The sequence below is a fragment of the Dipodomys spectabilis genome, unplaced genomic scaffold (assembly GCF_019054845.1).
Source record: "Dipodomys spectabilis isolate Male_0828 unplaced genomic scaffold, ASM1905484v1 ptg000197l, whole genome shotgun sequence".
In the NCBI taxonomy this organism is placed as follows: domain Eukaryota; kingdom Metazoa; phylum Chordata; class Mammalia; order Rodentia; family Heteromyidae; genus Dipodomys; species Dipodomys spectabilis.
The window spans coordinates 9,899,313-9,922,503 of record NW_024870874.1 but is presented as its reverse complement, the minus strand read 5'-3'; the positions used below and the strand labels follow the sequence as shown (position 1 = coordinate 9,922,503).

Sequence of the window (23,191 nt, the reverse complement as noted above, 5' to 3'; positions counted from 1 at the left end):
CTCCTCCTTCCAGAATTACATTTTCTTCTTCCTACTCTTCCCAGAACAAGTCCAAATTACCTAAAGCTTTGATTGAAGCCATAGATTGCTCTCTCTTCTGACTTCCTCTGGTTCTTTCCACTGATTAATCTAGGCATGTGCACAGAGCCAAATTAATTTCTTTAGTCAACCTCATTGAAGGAATACATGTGCATAATACATCAATTTTATGTTTACAGGTAATATGCCCTATGTATTTGTACGTATATATATCATATATATATATATGATATATATATGTACATGCTCATATAACCATGACCACACTCAATATATAGGACAATTTTACTATCTCAAAATACCATTGCCTCTTATGTAAATCCTGCAATCCCCATTCATAGCCTCTGTTAGCACAGATATGCTAAATACCAATCGAATGAGCTCATGTAAAATACAATTCTTTTCCTGTCACTTTCTTGCAAGCATTTGCAAGGACTCTCTGTTCAATGCAACACATACCTTTCCAAAACATTTGTGTGTATGTCATATATACAGCACTTTGGAAGTTCAGAGGCCAAATCTTGCTAGGCCATAATCAAGCAGTAGTCCAACATGTAGAATGCAGCTTCATTGTTCGAACCTTCAACATACGATGGAATAAATAAAATATTTCCTAAAGCACACATGTGAGTAGCCCAGAGTTTGGTACCCTGAAGCACTCACTGCTTTTCTCCTGCTTTTCTGCTATTGTACTACGTTGTTTCTCAGCTCACATCTCTACTTCTTCATTTCATGCAGCAGGCTAGATAAAGAGGCAGGTTTAAGAGAAGGAAGCAGACCTCTACCCTCGAAGGACATACCCTTATGTAGACTTCACTAGCACTCTGGTCATATGTCTAGTAGGAAGCCATCACATTCTTTCTTCTGGCTATCTATTCATCTAGCAAAACCATGTCATTGTATGATCATTGACTGAGGAGAAAATGTGCACTGGCATCAATTAGCAAGTCTCTTCTTCACTTCTGTGTAACTGTGGAATAATATCTTCCTTGGGAGCACATTTTCCCAAAACAAAAACCCCAATACTTTCTAGCTAGCTGGTCAACCATGGTCTGCTCATCGCTTCTAAAATCCTATGAGCCCTTTGCTTTATTGATTTGACTCCTCTTGGCCTGACCTGGCAGAAACTCACTTCTAAAGATTGAATTTGTACTTGACTTTCAAATCCCAGCTCAGCAGCCACTTTCTACTAGAAGCTTCTTCCTCTGTCCACTGCAGCCCATAGCATTCCTTTCTCCTCTTAGCTCAGCATTTATTGTTTGCTATAATATCTAGTTTATCCTAGTATGGTTCTCTCTTATAATGCTACTTTTCATTTATACTGTTTTTTTTGCTGTATGTCTGATTTCTCTTGAGAGTAAATATTTTGTATCAGTATTTTTCCACTCAGCATTTTGCATAAGCCTTAGCAATATTCATTATGTATGAGTTGTCTATTTATTCCCTGTGTATATTAATTAATATATGCATGAGCATGAGCTAGTTAAATGAATCAAAAACTATTGTCCAAAACTATTCCAATAAGGAACAACCACTGTAAAGGAAGCTATCTATTTTCCTTGGTTGGGACAAAGGACATTAAGTTATCATGGGCTAAGTACTCATTTAATGTAAATGGATGAAGACTGGATCTGCAGCATACCTTTGAAGCTCAGTCAGTCTTATAAATGTTTGAATGAGCTATCAAATTATATTTGTGGATTAATAATATAATAGTGTCTTAAATTTATAAATTGCTTTTACAACTGACCTCAGACCCTTGAGCTTTCAATATACATTGGTGTGAGTAGTAATGTGTATTACCAGAGTGCCTGTCTCCCAGAAAATCCCTAGAGGGTGTAAAATGGGAGATTGTTACTAACTGTTCATTTCTATGCAATTAAAAAAAAACACAACTTGAAAATAAATGCACCAAACAGTATCTCACCTACTCTTTAAAAAATCCCAATGAGTTCAGTATTATAAAAAAAGTAAAAGCAGAGATATTAAATTATATATAAAGGTTTTATATGGTTTAAGTTGATAATTTGTATTCTTTAAGTATTTCATTTATATATATGTACAAGTTATCTTCATATGTTTTAGATGTATGAATAAATTCATCATTGATATATATATTATATCAAGGATAATCTAGATTCTTGTAAATATATTTATTTTTATTTTATTCTGAGAGTTGGGGAGACATACATCCTTACTTTAATTCTATAGCGTAAATGCCTTCAATCTTCCAGTGTTTATTTTCTTTCATTTTTCAAAGTGGAAATAGCGTTATTCTTTTTTAATAAGTTTTTTACTGTAAAAATACTGTACAGAGCAGTTACAGTTATATGAGCAAGGTAATGGGTACATTTCCTATAAAGCATTGTTGCCTCCTCCTTTGTTTTTCCCCTACCATCCCTTCCCTCTCACCTCCACAACTACACCCACCCCCTGCCTAAATTGTTCATTTTTCAACATAGTGTCTTGTACATCTCATTGTTACAATGGGTCAACCTGTATCCTTATTTAAACATTCTGTTTTTTCCCTTCCCATCCCCAAATTAGACTGACATCAAATACAGTGAAAACAGGGGTTATACCGTGGGGGAGGAACATACAAAGCAACAAAACATCATATGATACATTACAAATAGGTTAGAAACAATAGCAAGAAAGAAAAAAAAAACACTTGTGACCCTCTCTTGGGGTTCATTTCATCTTATCTGGTCATATGTGCACAGCTTTTGACCTTTTCTGCTTGTCTTAGACATATAGTTTTTGCAAATAAGGGAAACCATAGGACCTATGTTTCTTTGGGCCTGGCTTACTTCACTTAATATAATTTTTTCCAAGTCTTTCAATTTCCTAACAAATGGGGGCAATGTCATTCTTTCTGATGGAGGCATAGAATTCCACTATATATATAGATATATATATATATTTATTTATATATATATCTATATATATATCTATCTCACAGTTTCTTGATCCAGTCATCTACTGAAGGACTGAGGGGCATCTGGGTTGGTTCCATATCTTAGCTATGGTAAATAATGCTGCAATAAACATAGTTGTGCTGGTAGCTTTAGTATGGTTTTGTTTGTGATCATTTGGGTAAATGTCCCAAATTCCACTGTTTATTTTAAGAATGGCAAAATGAGACTTTATCTTCCAGACATCAATGACAGGGGCCAGATTTATCCTCCTGAGTGAAATGGGCATGCAAACTAGTCCACATCAAAGTATGCAGGACCTTGAAGAAAGTGATAAAAATACAATGAGCTATGTGGTTCTACTAGTTACTGCCTTGAGAAAAATTTCAAGATGGGATAAAGAGAGAGAAAACCTAAGTAGAGCAGAGAGAACTCCATGAACTAGTGAAATGCAGCTGAGAGTGTAGAGACCAACGCAGGTAGAGGAATAGAGAGGGGATACAGGGATATGTCAAGCTTTCCATTTGAGTACTCAGCAGAGTTCCAATCAACACATCCAAAGAGATCAGGAGGACATTTCTTGGTGGCTAAAGGTGGGAATGGTCCTGTTCTCACCAGTCAGACCAGAAAATCTCATAATTCACAAGGCACTGGGTACAGTACACATAAAAGTCTCATCTTAGAAATTGAGTACAGATGACAGTAGAATGAATAAGGAAGTACTGACACTTAACCAATGTTCAAAGCACCATGGAGTATCACATCTGTCAAACTTCATCTAAAAAGAAGCTTATGAATATTGGTAGAAATTCCTCTACATTCAGCACCCAACCAAGAAGCATTCACCATACTAGCTGTCCAAAGATTACTGTACATGCCTAAAATTAGGAATCTGTGACCATAAGGAGAAGAAAATATCAATTAGATTGAGCAAGAACCGACAAAGATGTTACAGTGTTCAGACAGAAACATTAACTTGAATAATTCTAGAGATTATTCATGTATACAAAAACTTAAGAAAAGATAAAGGAAGGTATTGAAAGATTCAAATTAAATTTTTAGGTATCAAAGCTACAAGGTAGAATATAAAAAGTATTTTGGGCAGGATAAAGAACAGATTTTTTTCCTTGTAGTGAAAGCGACTAGTACATCTCAAGACACAGCAATCACATGAAGAGAAAGAGAGAGAAAGACAATAATGAAAGAGCAGCATCTCCAAGTTTTGATCACCTCCAGTTATCAAGAGGAGAAGAGATGAATAAATATTTGAAATAATTTTAGAAAAATTTTTTAAATTTGAATTTTAAGGCATCAACAACATCCAAGAAATATAACTTCCACTAGGGAAGATAAAATTTTTGCGCAAAAAGAGTGATAGAAAAATCTTTTTACATTCATTGTAACATGGGGTTTTACTGTGATATTGCTATTTATTTGAAAAATTGATTCTGATCACATTTCTGTTGATCTTCTTTGCCATCCTTGCCCCATTTTAATTAATTTTAATGAATTTCATCATTCTGTTTTTGTACATGCGTATAGAGTGTTTTGATTATAATCCTCCAAGTCTTGCCTTAGAGTCCTTCTTTCTCATTGGTTCTATTTCTCTTAATTTCTCTCTTTTTCTCTTTCTCTTTCTCTCTGTTATATGGTTCATATGAGAGAGAACATAGAATATTTGTCTCAAACCAGCTAGTTTTGCTTAACATGATTATCACCAGCTCCATGACATAATTTTACTGCTCTGTGGGTAAATAAAGAGCTCCACTGTGTACATGTGTTATATCTTTCTTGCCATTTATCAGTGTATAGGTGAGTAGTTTGATTCTATAGTTTAGAAATTGTGAATCGTGGTGCTATAAACATAAGTGTGCTGATGTCTTGAATGTAATGCTGTCTTAATTCTGTCAAATGTATGCCCAGGAGGGGTACAGTAGAATCAAATTAAAAATCTTCTGCACAGTGTAGGAAACAATAGACAGAATCAAGAAACAAGCTACTTGATGGGAGAAGATCTTTCATCGTTATTCTTTAGATAAAGGATTAACATCCAGAAAGGTTGAATGAATTAACAGTTTTCAAAAGAAATAAAAATATTTAATAAACACATGAAGTGCTCACTATCTTTGGCCATAAAGGAAATATATTAAAAACATCTTTAAAAAAGCAACAAATCATCTCAGTAGGTACAGAGTAACAGAGGATGGAGACTATTTCTTAACTGAAGCAGTATATGTACCATAACATCTTCTACAGAAAGAGAAGATTGTCTATCTAAAGCTCTCTACCCAGCAAAAATACATTTCCAATAAGGACAGACAAGACAAAACAAATCTTTTCAGACATACAAAAACTGAAAAAACAATCATCACCTGCAAACCACATTGCAAGAGCTATTAACAGGAATCCTTCAGATACGCAGAAAATGGTGTTAGACAAAAACATATACCTATGAAAAGCACTAGAAATGATAACTACCCTGGCAAATATATAGGACTCTTTTCTTATTGCGCAAAGTAATAAAAGGATTCTAAAGGCATCCAAAGTGTCTGTTTTCTCAGACAACATGATTGTTGTTGTAGAAAACCCAATGGTATCTACCAACATCTTCCAGAACTAATAAAAGAATGTTGTCAAGGGTAAAACTACCAAGCCAGTAAGAAATATTTAACTGTTTTTCTGTACACTGACAATGACCAGAAATGAAAATTGGAACACTAGTAACATCAATATGTCTAAATATTAAGAGGTATTCTTAGAGAAATGGGGAGTAAGACCTGGTATATTTAACACTATAAAACACTGCTGAGAGAAATTAAGGAATATATGTAAATGGGATGTATGGATTGTTAACAAAACAAGAACTTTAATGTTGCTGAGATGACAATTTGTTTTAAATTTGTACCTTTATGTTCAATGCAATCCCAATCAAAATCTAATTCAAGTTTTCGTAGAAATTGCCACAGTATCCTGACATCAGTGTCCTATACCTGTGATGCCAATTTGATGGGAGGAATAGATAGTAGGCTCACCATCTGAGGCTGGCCTCAGGTGAAAATACAGGACACTATCTGAAAATAAAAAAAAAATAAAAAAAAGACTTGAAAGATATGACTCAAATGGTAAAGTCCCTGCCTCATAATAGTGAATCCTGAATTTAGACCCCAGCATTGCTAATCAAAAAGAAGATTGATAATAGATACTTAGATGATAGATAGAAAGAAAATAAATTACAAAGCTAATTCTAATATTCAAATGAAACTATAAGGGCAGAAGTTAATAAGTAATTAATAAATGAGTAAACTGAAAAGTAAAGCAAAGTTGGAAGAATAATATTTACAAAATGTGCACCTGATACATGCTAAATTTTTTTTATCAGAATATATAAAAGATTCTAAACTTGACTTAAAACTCCTCCATCTAAAAATGAGCAAAAAATATGAGCACATACTTCATAAGGAAGATACACACGTTGAAAAAAAATAGTCATATGATAAAATGCTCTTTATTCTTCATCAGGAAAAGATAAGTTAAAACCCCAACACCATTGGAGATGGAGGCCTAGAAGAATTGGAATTCTCACACTGTTGAAGGAAATGTGAAATAGCTATATCATTTGGAAAAGAAGCGGATAGATACTTTAAAATTATTGAACATATTTAAAAATGGTTAAACCATTCTAGTCCTATTTATCCAGGACAAAGCTAAGTATATTTCCATATTTATGGCCACTTTACTATGGAACGTAATTTAATACAAAAAGTTATGGACTATTGATACATGAATAAAGCTTATGCTTCATGGAAAAGTTTAGCAATAGGAAAGAATGACCCATTGACAAACAACTAGATTAAAGTAAAAATTATTGGGGCTGGGAAGATGGCTCAGTGGTAGAGCACTTGCCTTGCAATGCATGAGGCCCTGGGTTCCATTCCCCAGCACCACGTAAGCAAAAGAAAAAAGCTGGAAGTGGTGCTGTGGCTCAAGAGGTAGAGCGCTAGCCTTGAGCTGAAGGGCTGAGGGACAGCACCCAGACCCAGAGTTCAGGCCCCACAACCGGACCCCCCAAAAAAATAAAGTAAAAATTATTTTTTCTGAGTAAAATATGTCAACTAATAATTAAAGAAACTGTATGTTTCTATTCATGTCTCATGAAAAGTCAAAATAATCTACAGTTAATAAAGCAGCTCAGTGTCTATCTGGAGGAAGAATAAGATGAAAGGTTCAAAAGTGGGTATCAGGAGCTAGGGATAGTTTCTCAAGCCTATTATCCTAGCTAATTGAGAGGGGGGTTTGGGAGATGGAGATTTGAAGCTACCCTGGTCATAAAAATTTCAAGAATTCATCATCTCAATCAATTATTGTGTGCAGTAGTGTGAACATGTTATCCCAGCAATAAGAGAAGTATACTGTGTGAGATGAGAATGAATGGTCGACATTAAGTTTGGAATAAATGAACTTGTATGTGTCAAAGGCTACCACATGAAAAGAACCTGAAAAAACTGAAAAAAAATAATCATCACCTGCAAACCACATGAATTCAGTAGTACTTGGCAAATTAAAGCTAATGAAACTGATATACCTTGTTAATTTATAGTTATTCAATACATTTTGACATTGTGGAAAGACATAAGCGTACCTATCTATGTTTCTGGGTCTAAGCCTCTCTCCTGCAAGATCTGATGCTAACACCAGGTAGATAGCAGCAGAATTGCATTCTATCATAAGAAAGACTGTTTCTACCACGAATTGTTTGGTTGTGTTTGGGAGAAATCTTTCAAAAAGGCGAGGGTTAAAAAAAATACCTATTGCTGGGCACCGGTGGCTCACGCCTGTAATTCTATCTACTCAGGAGGCTGAGATCTGAGGATCATGGTTTAAAGCCAGCCCAGGTAGGAAAGTCCATGAAACTCTTGTCTTCAATAAGCTACCAGAAAACCTGAAGTGGCACTGTGGCTCAAGTGGTAGAGTGCTCATCTTAAGCTGAAAAGCTGAGGGACAGCACTCAGTCCCAGAGTTCCAGCCCCACGATTGACCAAAACAGAAAAAAAAATCTATTCAGTTCACACAATACCTCCACTCCAAACACATGATTCTTTCTTTTGATATTTATAACTCTCTGAACATTTAAAACCTTTCATATTGTACCAAAAATATTCCAATAAGAGACATATCTGAAATAAAGCAAAGCACCAACATTTGGTAGATCTTAGTGGTGTGAACACAAATGTTTATTCATTTTAGTTGTCTATATTTTCAAAATATTTCTTATTAAGACATTTTAATACCTTAAACAATTGACTGAAACTAACAGCTGTAGCTAAATATGTTGGTAATACATGGACACTGAAAAAAAATGCTAACATTTGAAACAGTCAGTTTCAAAAAAAAAAGAAGAAAGATTTTACTATTAAAAATTATTTCTGGGCTAGGAATGTAGTATGAGTAAGGCCCTAAGTTCATACCTTAGCAACACGCACACAGACCCCCACACAGAGACGCACAGAGACACACAGAGTCACACACACTTTTAAGAAGATAAGAACAAAAGAAGATGAATAAATGATTTTCCCCCTAATTTAGTGTTTGTGAAGAATTGTAAATCGTGTGTTGTCTTTGACCAGCTCCAAGAATAGATCTGTTGATGTGTTGGTTTTATCCATCCTGTCTTGAAGACTTGCAGTGTAATCTAGTCATTCCTTCTTCTCTCATAGTAAATGGCAGGACAAGAGTAATAAAAATGAAAATCCTACAAAATGAAGAACCTGACTGTTACATAGCTATTTCAATAACAATGAACACATATGTTGTCTTCCAATTTTTTTTTTTTGGGTCCGGTTGTGGGGCCTGAACTCTGGGCCTAGGCACTGTCCCTCAGCTCTTTTAGCTCAAGGCTAGCGCTCTTCCACTGGAGCCACAGCGCCACTTCCGGCTTTTTTCTTTTTGCTTATGTGGTGCTGGGGAATCGAACCCAGGGCCTCATGCATGCAAAGCAAGCGCTCTACCACTGAGCCACCTCCCCAGTCCCATGTCTTCCAATTTTTTGAAGGGTTTCTGAGAGCATGGGTTTTATCTGAGGAAGTCACCTTGAATTTGATCATCCATCTGCATTTGGAGATTATTATTAGAAATGAGAATAGAGAGGGAGGGTGGGAACATTAGCTGTTCTGTTTCAGGTTTGAATATTCCCTGGAATTTTCTATGTTGTCAGTTTCAATAGAGGAGCTCATATAAAAATTATCACAGAGGACAAAGAACAAGCTTTTAGAAAAGTAAAATGCAAGGCTGAATCTGGTTACATAGAGACCCCTAGGCAGAAATGCGTGCTTTAGAGTATGATAATGGTAAACTTACCCAGTACCCAAGTTAGTTGAAAAAGGTTCATCAGGGCCAAGTGAGCAAATGAATTTATCATCAATATAATTCTTTGGGATTTATTTACTTTCCCTATCCACTTGCCATGAATGGAAAAAGTAGATGGAATGGCCTGTGTGGTAGTTCGGAAAGCTTAAAGGGGCTTTCACATGCTTCATTTTATTTAATGCTCTTATCTCTCTGCAAGGCAGACAAAACTTCATCTTAGAGAAGTTTGCACTGAGGCTCCAAAGACTGGATAGATGTCCCACAGCCTCACAGCCAGGCTGTGGAGTTTGTGATGCTTTTTCTTTATACCTTACAGCCTTTCCATGTCTTATTCTTTCTGTTCCCTCAGTCAGTCTTGATCCTACACTTTCAGGGAAATTGGGGAAGTTTTACAGTGATCCTCTCTGGGATTTCTTTAGCAAGCTCATAATATATTGGAACTGATCTCTAGGTATCATGTATCATTAATCATAAATTCTCCTCAAAAGACAATGGTTTGTCAGAATAAAGGTGGAAGATGCTACTAACCACACCTAGATCATGCCATGGAATCTCATCTTTTTTGGCATGGAGGAAAAAAATGACACTGATTCCAAATATACTTACCAACTTGGATTCATCTTCCCATAGCAGGAAAATGGTAAGAACACCGGGGCACACTTTTTGCACATATTTAAAGAGCATTTTCTGCTCCATTATGCTAATAGATTCATCATCTAATGCATCCTAATGTATCATCCCCAAAATGAGCAACACAAAAATCACAAAATCACAAAACTTTCATTATCTAAAAGCTTCAGAGAGTCACTTGGTTGGATGATTCTAGTTCAGAGTCTCGAAGGTAGATGAAGGAAAGATATCCACTGTTAACTGTGGTTACCTGGAGGTTCAACTTGGACTGAAAGATGTTCTGCCAGGAAGCTCAGTCCCATGCTGAGCACATTGATTCTGGCTGTGGATCAGGGCTCTCCGTACTCCACTTGGATGACCTCTCTACACAGCAGCCAGCTCACCTCAGAGCAGATGACCTCAGAGAGAGCAAGGGCAGCAGAGTGCTCCTGAGATGGAAGCTGCAGTCTTTTAACAATTTAATCTTGAAGATATTCTGTACAAATGCCAGATTCAACCAACTGGAAAAATGAATCCTTAAGCTTGGCCCCCTCCCCACACAGGGAAGGGAAATTAAGCTCTGTTTCTTGGATGGATGTATATCAAAGAATTTGTAAAGAGAGCTTCACAACTTTTCCTCGTTCAAATTCTCAGCTCTTGCAAGAAGAGAAAACACATAAAGTAGATTTATTCCTTTTCAGCTGGTTCACACACTAGTAAAACTGATAAAAACAGATAAAAGCTCTCTTGCTATTTCTTTCTGGTTTTTCATTGATAGCTCCTTCTAGTTTTGTTGCTGCCTTCCTCCTCTGTATGCCTTTGAAGGCTGGGGGCTCCCATCTGCTCAAAGTCTCTTTATGTACAAGCTTACCTTACAGCTTCATCCCGATTCTCATAATTCTTGTATTTCTGTCTTCAGCCCTGACCTTGCCTTTCAATTTTACTTTTATATACCCTGCTGTTTCTTGACATCTCCACACAGAACACATCAATTTAAAAAGTACCGTGGCTAAAAGAAATACTCTTGATATCTCCTGCATCTCCCTCAGCCTTTTCATTTTCAGTAAATCTCCCTACTTGCTGATTTTCTGCCTTATATTGAATCCCTGGACAAGTCTTGTCAGCCCTTCCTTCAGTATTTTTACCTCAATTTGTCAAATTTTCAGCCCTTATTGAAAATATTTCTTTTTTTTTTCCTTTTTCTTTTTTTGTCAGTCATGGGGCTTGAACTCTGAGCCTGGGCACTTGTCCCTGAGCTCATCAAGGCGATCACTCTACCATTTGAGCCACAGTGCCACTTCAGGTTTTCTGGTGGTTTATTGGAGATAAGAGTTTCATGGACTTTCCTTCTCGGGCTGGCTTTGAACTGTAATCCTCAGATCTCAGCCTCCCGAGTTGCTAGGATTACAAGCGTGAGCCACTGGAGCCCAACTTGAAAAGGTTTCTTAAGTCCCTTGTTCCTAGACAACACTGGTCTATCACCCAACACTGATCTTCATCATTATCATAGATTGTATGTGCATGTATATCTGGTGTGTGTGTGTGTGTGTGTGTGTGTGTGTGTGTGTGTGTGGTGCACGCTTTGTAGGTGAATGTGTTAGTGTATATCTGGGAATATACCTGAGTGCAGGTCTTGCATTTATGCTTGCCTTCAGTTGGTGTGCTCCTGTACCAGAGCAGTGTATCTGATAAGTTTCCGTGTAAACAAGGCTATCCTGATTGATAGGCTGTGTAGATAGAACAGGCAGAAGTGAAGATGCTCTTGAGAATATGCAGGACCACAGACATTGTCTCTCAATATTTATGCTTCTCTAGGGAGTCATTAAGTTTAAGTGTTCTCGTGTCAATTGCAAATATCCTGGGAGCTGCACAGTCACTGTCTCTTCCCGTGAGTTATTATAATTACACTGTATTCTTTCCAGTCTTGCTGACAACCTGAAAAAAGAATAAGTGGAAGGATTTTAGGAAAGGAAGCTGAGGGATCCTCAGGTTGTTGGTAGGGGCTTGCTACATAGTAGCAAGTCTTGGAGTATTTCTTGGGATCACTGATTGGCCTTCAATTATAGGACCAGATGACCCTGGGGAATGAAGAAGTCTGGTGTTCTCAAGTTTTGCTGGGAGTCTTAGGGGTTAGTATGATTCCATGCTTCAAAGTTTTCTTGTTCTTCAGATTTTAGGTAATTTCTCCTTTTATTCAGATCAGTGAAAAATGAGAAAATTTTCCCAGAGACTCAGCCAACCATCAGTGGATACAAGCAGAAGGCAACAAGAAAGTGTGTTCAGTTACTAATTTATACTCAGTCACACATGGCCACCTCAGCAAGCTGCCAGAACGTGACTCTCAGAGCCTCCTTTCCTCCTGGCTGCTTTCCTTTTCTGTTCTTATTTCATGCCCTTCCTTTCTCAGATTCTACTCTTCCCATACTTCCTATTTTGGTTGCAACTTCATATCATGTACTTTTGCTCAGTGGAATGGTGACCACTAGAGGGAACATTTCCCAAGTCCTTGCAGGTCATATCCTGCAAGGCATTTCAACCAGCATTTACCCAGCTTTTTCAGATTTTCTTCTTTTAGAAATTCCTCAACATTCTCCCGATTTCCTTCTCCCCCTCTGCCACCATTAGGCTATTGCATAGTTCATCCAGTTCACTCTAGGGATCTTGTTCTTATTCCTTCCCTATTTCCCTTGATTTCAATTCAATCTCCATGAGTTGGCTTCCAGATGATTAGCTCTCAAATCTTCTTGTGGCCTTGTACCCCTATGTCTTAACTGGTTAAAGAAAAAAAGAGAAAACTGTAGAAATTTTATACTTTCAAGCTTTGAAGTCAGAGTCAGAAGTCTGGGATTCATTCTAATCTGTAACACTTATTTGCCATGTGACTCTATGCAAGTTATGTGACATTTCTATTCCTCTGTTTCATTAGCTATAAACTAGTAGCATATATACTTTATACATATTTCCAATGCATAATGAATGCCTATATGTAAAGCCCTTAGAAATTATGCCTGACATGCAGTAAACATTTAATAATACTCGACTTATTCTTCCTCTTATTATTGCTAGTATGTGCCCCTTTTGGAAACCTCACAGACACTTCTAAAGCAGGACTGTTGACCGTATTGGAAAATGACCATTCCCTCCACCCAGCTGCTAAAATAATGAGATTGACAGTTTCGCTAGAGATATCTCACATAGATACCAATCATTGCTCAACTCCAAATGTCCCTTCCATCACACAGTTTTCTTTGGTCCTCTGAAAATCCACTATATCTTAACTCTTACTTGAGTTACTGTAATGGTTTCCAAATTGCTCTCCCTGTTTCCTTTTCTGCCCTTTCCTTCAAGTCATTCTTCGGCACACAGCAACCAGAGTGACATTTTTAAAGTCTAAATTGAATCATGTCACTCCTTTGCTCAAAATTCTTCATGCTTTCCCTTTGAACCAAAGGCAGGTTCCAATATCCTGAAGTGGAAGGGTCTATTAGTTCATCATGCCTTGTCCCCTGTCTGCTTTCTAATCAGTAGTCATGGCTACCCTCATTCATTACCTGGAACTTTTTTTCCCCTTCTTTTTAACAGAGTTTAAAATGTTATAAGAACTTTTCTAGTTTGGGAATTATAATCTTACCTCTAGAGTATGCATGAAATCTTTTCCCATTATAAAAATAAATCCTATTTCCTTTTGGTGCCTGATGAGTATTATTTTGGAAAGAGTTTTTCTGATCTTTGAATATTAACTGATTCCTAGGTTATATATTTTTGTAGCACTCCGTGATTTTCAATTATAACACTCATCACCATTTACAATTATACATTTTCTCTCTCTATTCATTACTATATGATAGTTTTCTAAATGCAAATGAAACATGACAGATATCAGATCTGCCTTGTTAATTACTTCATCTCAAGTATCTAGCAAATCTTCTGACACATTTAAGGTGCTTGATCAATATTTGTTGAATTAATATAGTAAAAGAATGAACTGTGGCTGTTATAAATATAGTCCTTGCAGTACTAAAAAGAGCTACTTTTGTAACTTAATTATGAATAGTTACAAGATGTTCCTAGCCATTTTACTTTTCAGTAATTAAATCTAAAATTGTAGGCTGTGCTCAGCTTCAATACTAATCAATTTTATTATTAATATAATAAAAGCTTAAATGAATGGATTCTTTAGTGAGACCTAAGTTTGATCCTCTTCGTTATTTACTAGTGCAGAGGGTTCAGGCCACTTGCTTAACTTCTCTGGACTTTGTTAACCTTGCTTGGAAAAGGGTTGGCCTAACATCAGCTTGCATGGTTTTATGGAGAATTGAAACAGAGGGCAAGACTCATATTGGTTGATTACAATGATTATAGGTTAAAATCATGAACAGTTCTGGCACAACTGGCAATACAAAGAAAAAAATAAAGTATGAATTTTACTGGGAACAATAGGTTGGTCTTTTATGTTGCAGGGTAAATACATGTGTGCTTCCCAGCTTTGGAAGGCCAGACGGCAATTTGTTTGGCTGGCTTCGTTTATCCAATCTCATCTGCCTTTCGCTAGGAGCCTTCCTTTATTATGCTGAGCCATGGTTTTGATATTGCTGCTGTTATATTATTGTTATGTTACTGATGATTTGAGTACAAAATTGGTCATTGTCTAGGATATGTTTACTTTAGGGTTAATTTGTTTAATTATATTTCAGTTTAACTTGGGTCCAAGTTACAAGTGGCTTACACATATTACTGAAGGAAGGAACATGATATCAGTCTATCCTTAACAGCTAGCATAGCACCTGAAATGTACACTGTGCTCACAGAGAAAGTGAATGAATATGATTGCTATATTACCTAGGTATATTATGTACCATTGCTGTGCAATTATAGCCATGACTAAACTGCCATCCAATGCTCATTTCTTCAAAAGAATCTTTCTTTTAAGAAAATCTCTTGAATTAATGTCATTTTAAGTTGTTAACATTATAGTTTCTATTTTGGGGAACATAACTAGGACATACACAGATATATATATATATATATAATACTTTATACATTATATATATGTATATATATATATATATATATATATATATATATATATATATCTCACATCCCTGTAAGTTATAAAGTCGAAAGAAATTGTTTCAACCATTTGGAAAGCATAGGTTAAAGCTCATGGATACATGTGTGTGTGTGTGTGTGTGTGTGTGTGTGCACACGTGCACACGTGTATATGAATACTGGGGATTGAACCCAGGACCTTGAGCTATGATTTGACTTTTCATTCAAGGCTAGTGCTCTATTACTTAAGCCATACCTCTAGTTCTTGCTTTTTTACCGGCTACTTGGAGATCCGAGTCTAATGGACTTTTTTCCTCAGGCTAGCTTTGAACTGCAATGCTCATATTTCAACCCCCAACTAGCTAGGATGACAGTGCCTGTCTCATAAATGCATTTTGTAAGCAAGAATTTGATTTTTTTGCTAGGTCTTTTAATTTAATGATGATAAGGATTTAAGATAGTTCCTTATTCAAAATACCACAAATATTTACCTTAAAGTTTAAAACAAGTTACCTAAGAAACTATTAAATGTTATGAATACATATATACTGTTTTATTTAAAAGTTAACTTAGGAGCACAGATTCTGAATAGATTTGCAAGATGATAGACGGTGAGTTTCCCTTTTTCGTATGTACCACTCAAACTTGCTGCTATTCCATTTCTCTTTTGTATTAGATAGTGCTGGTTCAGGTTTTCAACAGAATTTAAGCATTAGGGAAAAAAAAAGATGATGCTGTGTGATAATAGTAAAAATGCTGCTTTAGATCTTATAATGGAAGATTTATTTCAAAGCCTAGACATCACTACATTATAATTCTCTACAATTGACAAAGAAAAAGCACTGAGAAGAGATAATGGTTATGGAAAAGAGAAAGCTTTAAAGAAAAGCATTAAATTTTGTTTTCATCATGTAGTGAAATGAATGGAAATTCAAATTCTAATTATCTTCATTTGCGTGGTTTGGTGTGCTGTGTTATAGTTTCATAATGAGGCGTGATGTGGTGTGTATGTATGTGTGTGTGTGTGTGTGTGTGTGTGTGTGTGTGTGTGTGTGTGTGCGCGCACATGCTTGTATGGGTCTTGTTTTGTTTTCTGAGTTTTACCTGAGATATGAAAGAGATTTCACAACAAAATGTCTACATAATTATACAGCAAACTTTGATTAAAAATAGAAATGTACATACAGGACATTCCCTAGGAAGCCATATGTTTCTTTTATTACTTGATGTGCTTCTATTATAAAGAATATCTATTATGGATGGTTGTCTGATGTTCTTTTATGTTGTAAAAATATTTATGATACATTTTGAGCATTGAATATATTTTCACTTGGTTATAAGAAAAATGAAGAAGTGCAACAATTAGAAATAAATAACAGTTCTGAAGTCCTATTAAATTTACATTTTGATTAGAATTGAAGATAATTATAAAAATACAATAAAATACAATCAGACTAGGTTACATAAACTGAAGCTAGTCTTACTTTTTGACATGTGGCCTTAAACCTTGTCTTCTAAATTGAATTTATCACACTTGTTATCATATTTAGCATAGATTTAAGCTGAGGTAGTTACTAAAGGTAATAGGGAAATGCTTTGAATTAATTTTATATATCCTACAAATTTTATGTGTATATGTACTGCTAAATAATTTCATTAGAAATTGAATACAATTCCCAGAATCTTTGCCCATGAACTGAATTCTAGATCAGGGATCTTCTTTAATTCTACTAGAGAAAGTAACATAAGGTGGAATCCTTTCAGTCTTCTCACATTGGTGTTTCCCAAGTGATATGTGTTTTTTAGTATGTCCAGTCACTGATGGTTTTTTTCTCTCGCTAGATGACTCATGCACATTTGGGTGAACAGAAGTATTTCATTTCAGACAGTAGAGCGGTTGTGAGATTTTATATTCTGGTTTATTAGGGCTTACCTTCTGTATTTTCCTCGTTTGTGAAAAAATGGAGTTTTTATCTTTTGTGTGTTAGTTTGGAAATGTGATATTACTTTATCGTAAACTTAAAATAAGTTTATAAAGTTATAATTTGTCAAATAATAAAATGTTAATATTTAAAAATGATTATCAGAGTTTGGCACTAAGAAGCAATAACAAGTTATATATAAAATGCTGATTCTCTCACAAATGTCTTTTAATTACAATTTTATAGGTGCAGTTTTGACAACAATACACTAAAATCAGTATATAAGTTCAGTGTATTATTATTATAAACTGATCTCTGTATATTTTACATATATGCTTATACACATTTATCTTGCATATTTATATAGTTGTTCACATATATATGTGTATACATATATGTGCACCTATTTATAGCATATTTCTGTAAAAGAAGTTAGAAGTTTGAGACATAACATTAATATAGTCAATAATACATTTACATTAGTAGGTAGTGAAGAAGTAGAGGGTAAAGAGATATTATTAATAGACCAGTGTTATTTTGCAGCATAAAACAAGCAAACGATGAAACTCTAAGAAGTTTTATGGCAAGTAGTTATATCCAAAGCACCATTTTAAAGGCACATTAAATTTTCTATAGTTCCTTTTAAATCAAATGTCTGTGTTTATACCTTTATTTGAATTATTTTTTTATTTTTAGGGCAAAAAAGAAAAATCAGCAGTGTATAGAAAATTTTTGGGAGTTCTTGTGAGAATAAAAAAATCCAGGAATATTTTAAATAGCATCCTATTAATTTGGCATATTATGGAATACTTTTGTACATCTGATTCTCCCAGTACCTGATTTTGTTAAGATACTAACTGGCAATGGAAATTTTGTTGTCATTCTTTCAAATGTTTGCCTGCAGGACTTCAGGAAGGTACAAAAAAATAATGAATGGTGAGAATTTGTAGTTATTGACATCAATTCCAAAGTATTTCTATTTCTTTATCATTATCGAAGTAGATACTACAGCTGCAATTACAGCCCTGAATAAAAACTGAAAATATTGGCAGAGCTTTGTTCAAAAAAAAAAAAGGAATACATGGGAGATGGTAAATGCTTTCACACAAAATTATGTCTGTGTCTGTAACATTAGTTTTATGTGTTTGGTGTAGTGATATTGAGTTGTTGAAAAATCTTTGTAAATTAGGACAGTGCTATATCTCCTAGGGTCTTAAATTTCACTTAAATTTATCTACAATTGACCAGGAAGCAGTTATTAGCAGTAAGTTTTTAGCGTAAGAAAACTTTTGGATTAAAGAAAACCAGGAAAAAAAAATTATTGTCTTTAATAATAACACTGTAATCTATAGACTGGGAGACTATAACCAAGTGTTCTTATGTTCTGGTTATTTTCAATTTCTGTTTTAGTCTAAAAGAGGAAGTACCATCAGTGTTTTTGTACAATAGAAACTGTGTCACAAAAAACATGATTTAATTTAAAATGTTATATTATCTAAATTAGAAAAATCCAGACCCATTACTTTTCTGTGTTTGGTCCACAGAAAAATTGAGTTTTTTCATAGAAAATGTGTTCAATGCAGTTAGCTAATGAATTGGTACATGGAAAGTGACTATCATATGGTCTGGCCCAATTCACTTAACAATTGAAATATTACTACTTTTGTCTTGCATTATCATCATCATTATTAGTGCTACAAATCTAGTATAGACTACCTATTTTAAAAAGGCTGTTTTAGGATTTTAGTTCTGTGATTTGTGCATTGTTTTCTCACTAGGTTTTTGGGAAATAAACTCATTTTAAGTTTAGATTGAGACATAATGATATTTTTACTTTAAATGTTTTTCTGTATTATGATATAAAATCCTTTGCTTGTCCAAGAAAATATCCTTGGTTAGCTACCTACTGTACATGTAAATTTTATGGTTTTATCTATCCAATTCAAGACCCATTCACTTGACTCTTAACTTCAGTTTGCATTTCTTAGTAGTTCCTTATTCTTCTGTTTGATTGCCCATTTGTTAATTGGATTATTTGTTACTTTCATATTTATTTATTTATTTTTTTGTCCATCATGGGGCTTGAACTCTGGGCTCTGGTGCTGTCCCTGGACTCTTCAGCTCAAGGGTGCTCTACCACTTAAACCACAGCACCACTTCCAGTTTTCTGGTGGTTAATTGGAGATAAGAGTCTCACGGACTTTTCTGCCCCGGCTGGCTTTGAACCGTGATCCTCAGATCTCAGCCTCCTCAGTAGCTAGGATTACAGGCATGAGCCACTGGCGCCCGGCTCATATTTAATTTTTTAAGCTCTGTGTATGTGTTACATGCCATTCATATGAGACATGCCATAAAGAAAAATTAAGTGATGTCATTGCAGAAAATGGATGGAACTAAAGATCATCACCAGGGTAGAAAATACCTCATGTTTTAGACCTAGAACTTTTATCTATCTGTGTATCCATGTATGTATGTATATATGTATGTATGTATGTATGTATGTATGTATGTATGTATATATGTATGTATGTATGTATGTATCTATCTATCTATCTATCTATCTGTGTATCTATCTATCTGTGTATCTATCTATCTATCTACTATCTATCTATCTATCTATCTGTCTGTCTGTCTGTCTGTCTGTCTATCTATCTGTCTGTCTATCTGTGTATCTATCTATCTATCTATCTGTCTATCTGTCTATCTATCTATCTGTGTATCTATCTATCTATCTGTGTATCTATCTATCTACTATCTATTTATTCATCTACCTATTTAATGATAGGTAAAAGAGAAACTTTTATGGGTGGAACCAGAAAATAGGGTGTGGGAGAAAGAAGAGGATAACATTAGTGGATATTATAAAAATTATACAATTCTGGAATGGAATGAAGTCTAAGAAAACATAGAGCCACAGTCAACCACATTGTCCTGTTCAGGCATGCACATGTTTTATTTAAGTATTCTCCAAAGGTCTATTTTCCAGCATAATGCACATATTATGCTATCCTTTGAAATAAGATACATGAATTTCAAACAAAATTGTCAAAAAACAATGACCTTAGTTACTCCATATAACACACAGAAATAATTACATTTCACTTACAATACAGGTGCACCTAACACGGTCGTCAATAGTCATTCACCACCAAAACAGTACAGATTTTAATCACTTAAAACATCAAAAGGTTTTTTCTTTTCCAAAGTCTAAAGAAATTAATAATTATGGATAGATGATGAATCAGAACAAGAAGCAGAACTCTCAACCAAAATAACCTAAATGTATTTTCTTTTCATATAATGTTAAAAACATGAAAATAGAATTTCTTATTGGGAATTAAAAGACATTAAATATTCCTGATGGTAGTTCCTTAGTCTACTTTTTAAAAAAGGTTTTCAATAAATGCCATCAAAGAAGTCTGACTATAGATTTGCTCTAGAAGCACAAAGTGATAAGAGGCCAATATTAATATAACTGTTAATGCATTGCTGAAAGATTAGTAGCTAGGAGTAAAGCCAGTCCTTCTGAAAAAACAGCTGAGATTTTCTTATTTTCACTCAGCAATAGGATCTACTGGACTGTTCTAGAAACTATTCTAGAAATGGGAAGCAAGACTTCCTGGCTTTACTTGAAAATGGTTGGGTTAAATACTCTTTATGATAAGTTATGATAAGTATTTAAAAATTTCTATAATAGAGGGAAAATTATCAACTCTTTCCATGTATAGAAACTATGCTTTAATCCTTACAGTGGTGGTTTGGAATGAACAAAACATTTTATTTTACATAGAACTTTTTTTTGTTTTTTACACTGTCACATGCAGACATGTCTGCTGATACAGCTTAAGGGTGAAAAGGTAGCATGTCTTTTCACGTCAATGTACATAGAGGTCAACTTTACATCATTAAACTCTGATCCTGCCAAGTTCATAGAGAACATGCGCCTCACAATACACAGAAACATGTCTGAGATAAACTAGTAATGCCTTCCTGAAAGGCATCGAAAGCGTGCTTTTGTCAAATATTGCTACATAAAGCACTCTCAGTATATTTCTGTGTTTCAGTTCACATTAGTGATTCTCAAAATGTATTCGAGATCTAAAGAAAAATAAATAATACATCAAATAAGATTCTGAGATCAATGATCCTGTGATTTTAATCCCAGTCAGCTCTCTTTATGAAATATATAGTGATATATCTAGGGTCTGGGATTTTCCATAAATACCACAGACCTTAGAGATAATTCTTAGCTGTCAACTCCTTTTCTCACATTTTTTTGACAAGGGGATTGATAACAATCTACACACAAGGTAACTTGCTGGGGAATATAAAAGTAGGAAAGTCACTTGAACCACAATAAACTCTAGTCTTGTTGGTGATGATAAACTCAATAGAAAGGTGCTATCCAAGTTCAGGAACGAATAATGCACAGGTTCACAGAAATACAGTGGACCAAAGAATACTACTGAAAACATTCATGACACAGTAGTTTGGAGTTACACCCTAGCCACACCACAAGTTTGTCTATAAATGTGGCTCATACTGTAACTATGAAGATTTGAAAAGTCCAATCACAAAATAAAAAAATACTGCTAATATAACAAGTGTACAATGAGTTATTGCAGCTGTAACAGTAACTAGGTGCAAGGTGAGACCATAATTAATGCTGAACTATCTGAACACTTTAGATTTACTAATGAGTATCCCCATGAAAATTACTGCGGTTCTAATAGGAGTTTATTTGCACAGCCCACCATGGAACATGAATAATCAACTTTGTTGTAAGTGCACAGAAATTTCCCCTTTCTACAATTAGAGTTTATCATGCCTAATCTGAAGACAACATAAGGAAACTGAGATCACTGTTCCAAAGAATTCTAGCATGCATTAAGATGGTTTCCTCAGTCAATACAAATGGGTTGTATGAGGTTTTTTTTTCCATATGTATCATCTTCATCTTAGCCAATGTTCGTGGTTTTAACAGGAAAAAATTTTTATCAAAATGTTTTCCATATTTTTTTGTTTTGCATTCAACTGGAACATTATGTTCAAAGATTTATTTTGTTTGTTTTATTACAAAAGAGTTCTGATCATAAGAAGCATTAATAGGTGGCATTTCATTGTGCTCATTCACAAAGTCAAAGGGCCACAGATTACTCCTCTGAATAACAGGTCAAACTCTGTCTAGAAATGCCATTTGGTGGTTTTATTCACATCCTCTAGTTTGGAAGCTTTACTTTTGATTCACTATCAACCTTCATGCTTTGCTTTCTTAATCTGCAAAAAAAAGGGCTTAGCATTTGGTCTTTCTTCTACATTGAGATTCTTTCCATAGCCAAGGCTCAAAGGCTCTTAAATCTATTCCAATTGTCTTACAAAGCCGACACTCTGACAATATTTCCTCCTGAGTACTCAGGAGACTCTGGCCTGTCATCGCCTTCTGGTGTGGTTACTGGAGGTGTTGGGATGCTGATTATTGCTGTAGTCACATAAGGTTGCTCACAGTTTAGTTTAACACACTCTTCCATTTTGGCATTTAAGCTGGATCGGCTGAAGAGAGAAAAAAAATCTCTTTAAGAAAGGAAGCAGTGACCTTAATTTTTTTATATATGTAACTGAAGGAATTATATTTTAATGCTCATAAATTATACTTTTAAAGTTTAAGGAAAATTACCATATTAAAAAACACCAAAACTTAATATCTGTTAGTTTGATCAGGAGTCAGTTGATTACTGTTAATTTGGTCAATAACTGTTTCTCTAATAAAGCATATTACCACAAATGCAGCAGAGAGGGAGGCTCAGGTAATATCAGTTTGAATAGAACAAATAAAATGCTTTTACTTAAGATGGAAATTTAAGGGGATTGAGATATCATTATGAAAGGGTTACTCAAATATATTTCTCAATCATTTTGATGACAGACTCTGAAAAGTCATGTCATTTTAAAAATAAATAATGTTTATTGATCCCTTTACTGGGTGATGGCCCTATGCCGGAGCCCCCAGGAGTTTAACACTTCTAGCTAAAACTTGAATGTCTTCCTAAGTGACATTCTTGTACTGCCGGATGTTGAACTCAAGGTCCCATGCTTATAAGGCAGTCATATTAGCACTTCAACCACACACACTCAATCTTTATGTGTTTAATTTCAGATAAAAATGCATTTTTTCCCCAGGCTGACCTTAAACCATAATACATCCATTTCTGTGTAACCAGCAGCTGAGCAGTGAGTTGCTGGAATTACAGATGCTCAACACCAAACCCACCACCAACTGACTGTTTTTCTTTTTTT

At 35.0% G+C, this 23,191-nt stretch overlaps 1 protein-coding gene across 1 annotated transcript in view; it reads right to left on the bottom strand.

Annotated features, from left to right (window-relative positions):
• Positions 1 to 22,269: 22,269 nt before the first annotated feature.
• The window catches only part of Kcnd2 (potassium voltage-gated channel subfamily D member 2), a 475,705-nt gene continuing 474,783 nt past the window's right edge, over positions 22,270 to 23,191 (bottom strand). Inside the window, exon 6 of the mRNA XM_042696032.1 lies at positions 22,270 to 22,447. Within this exon, the coding sequence (XP_042551966.1) occupies positions 22,270 to 22,447 (178 nt within the window). The remainder of the gene's footprint in view (positions 22,448 to 23,191) is intronic.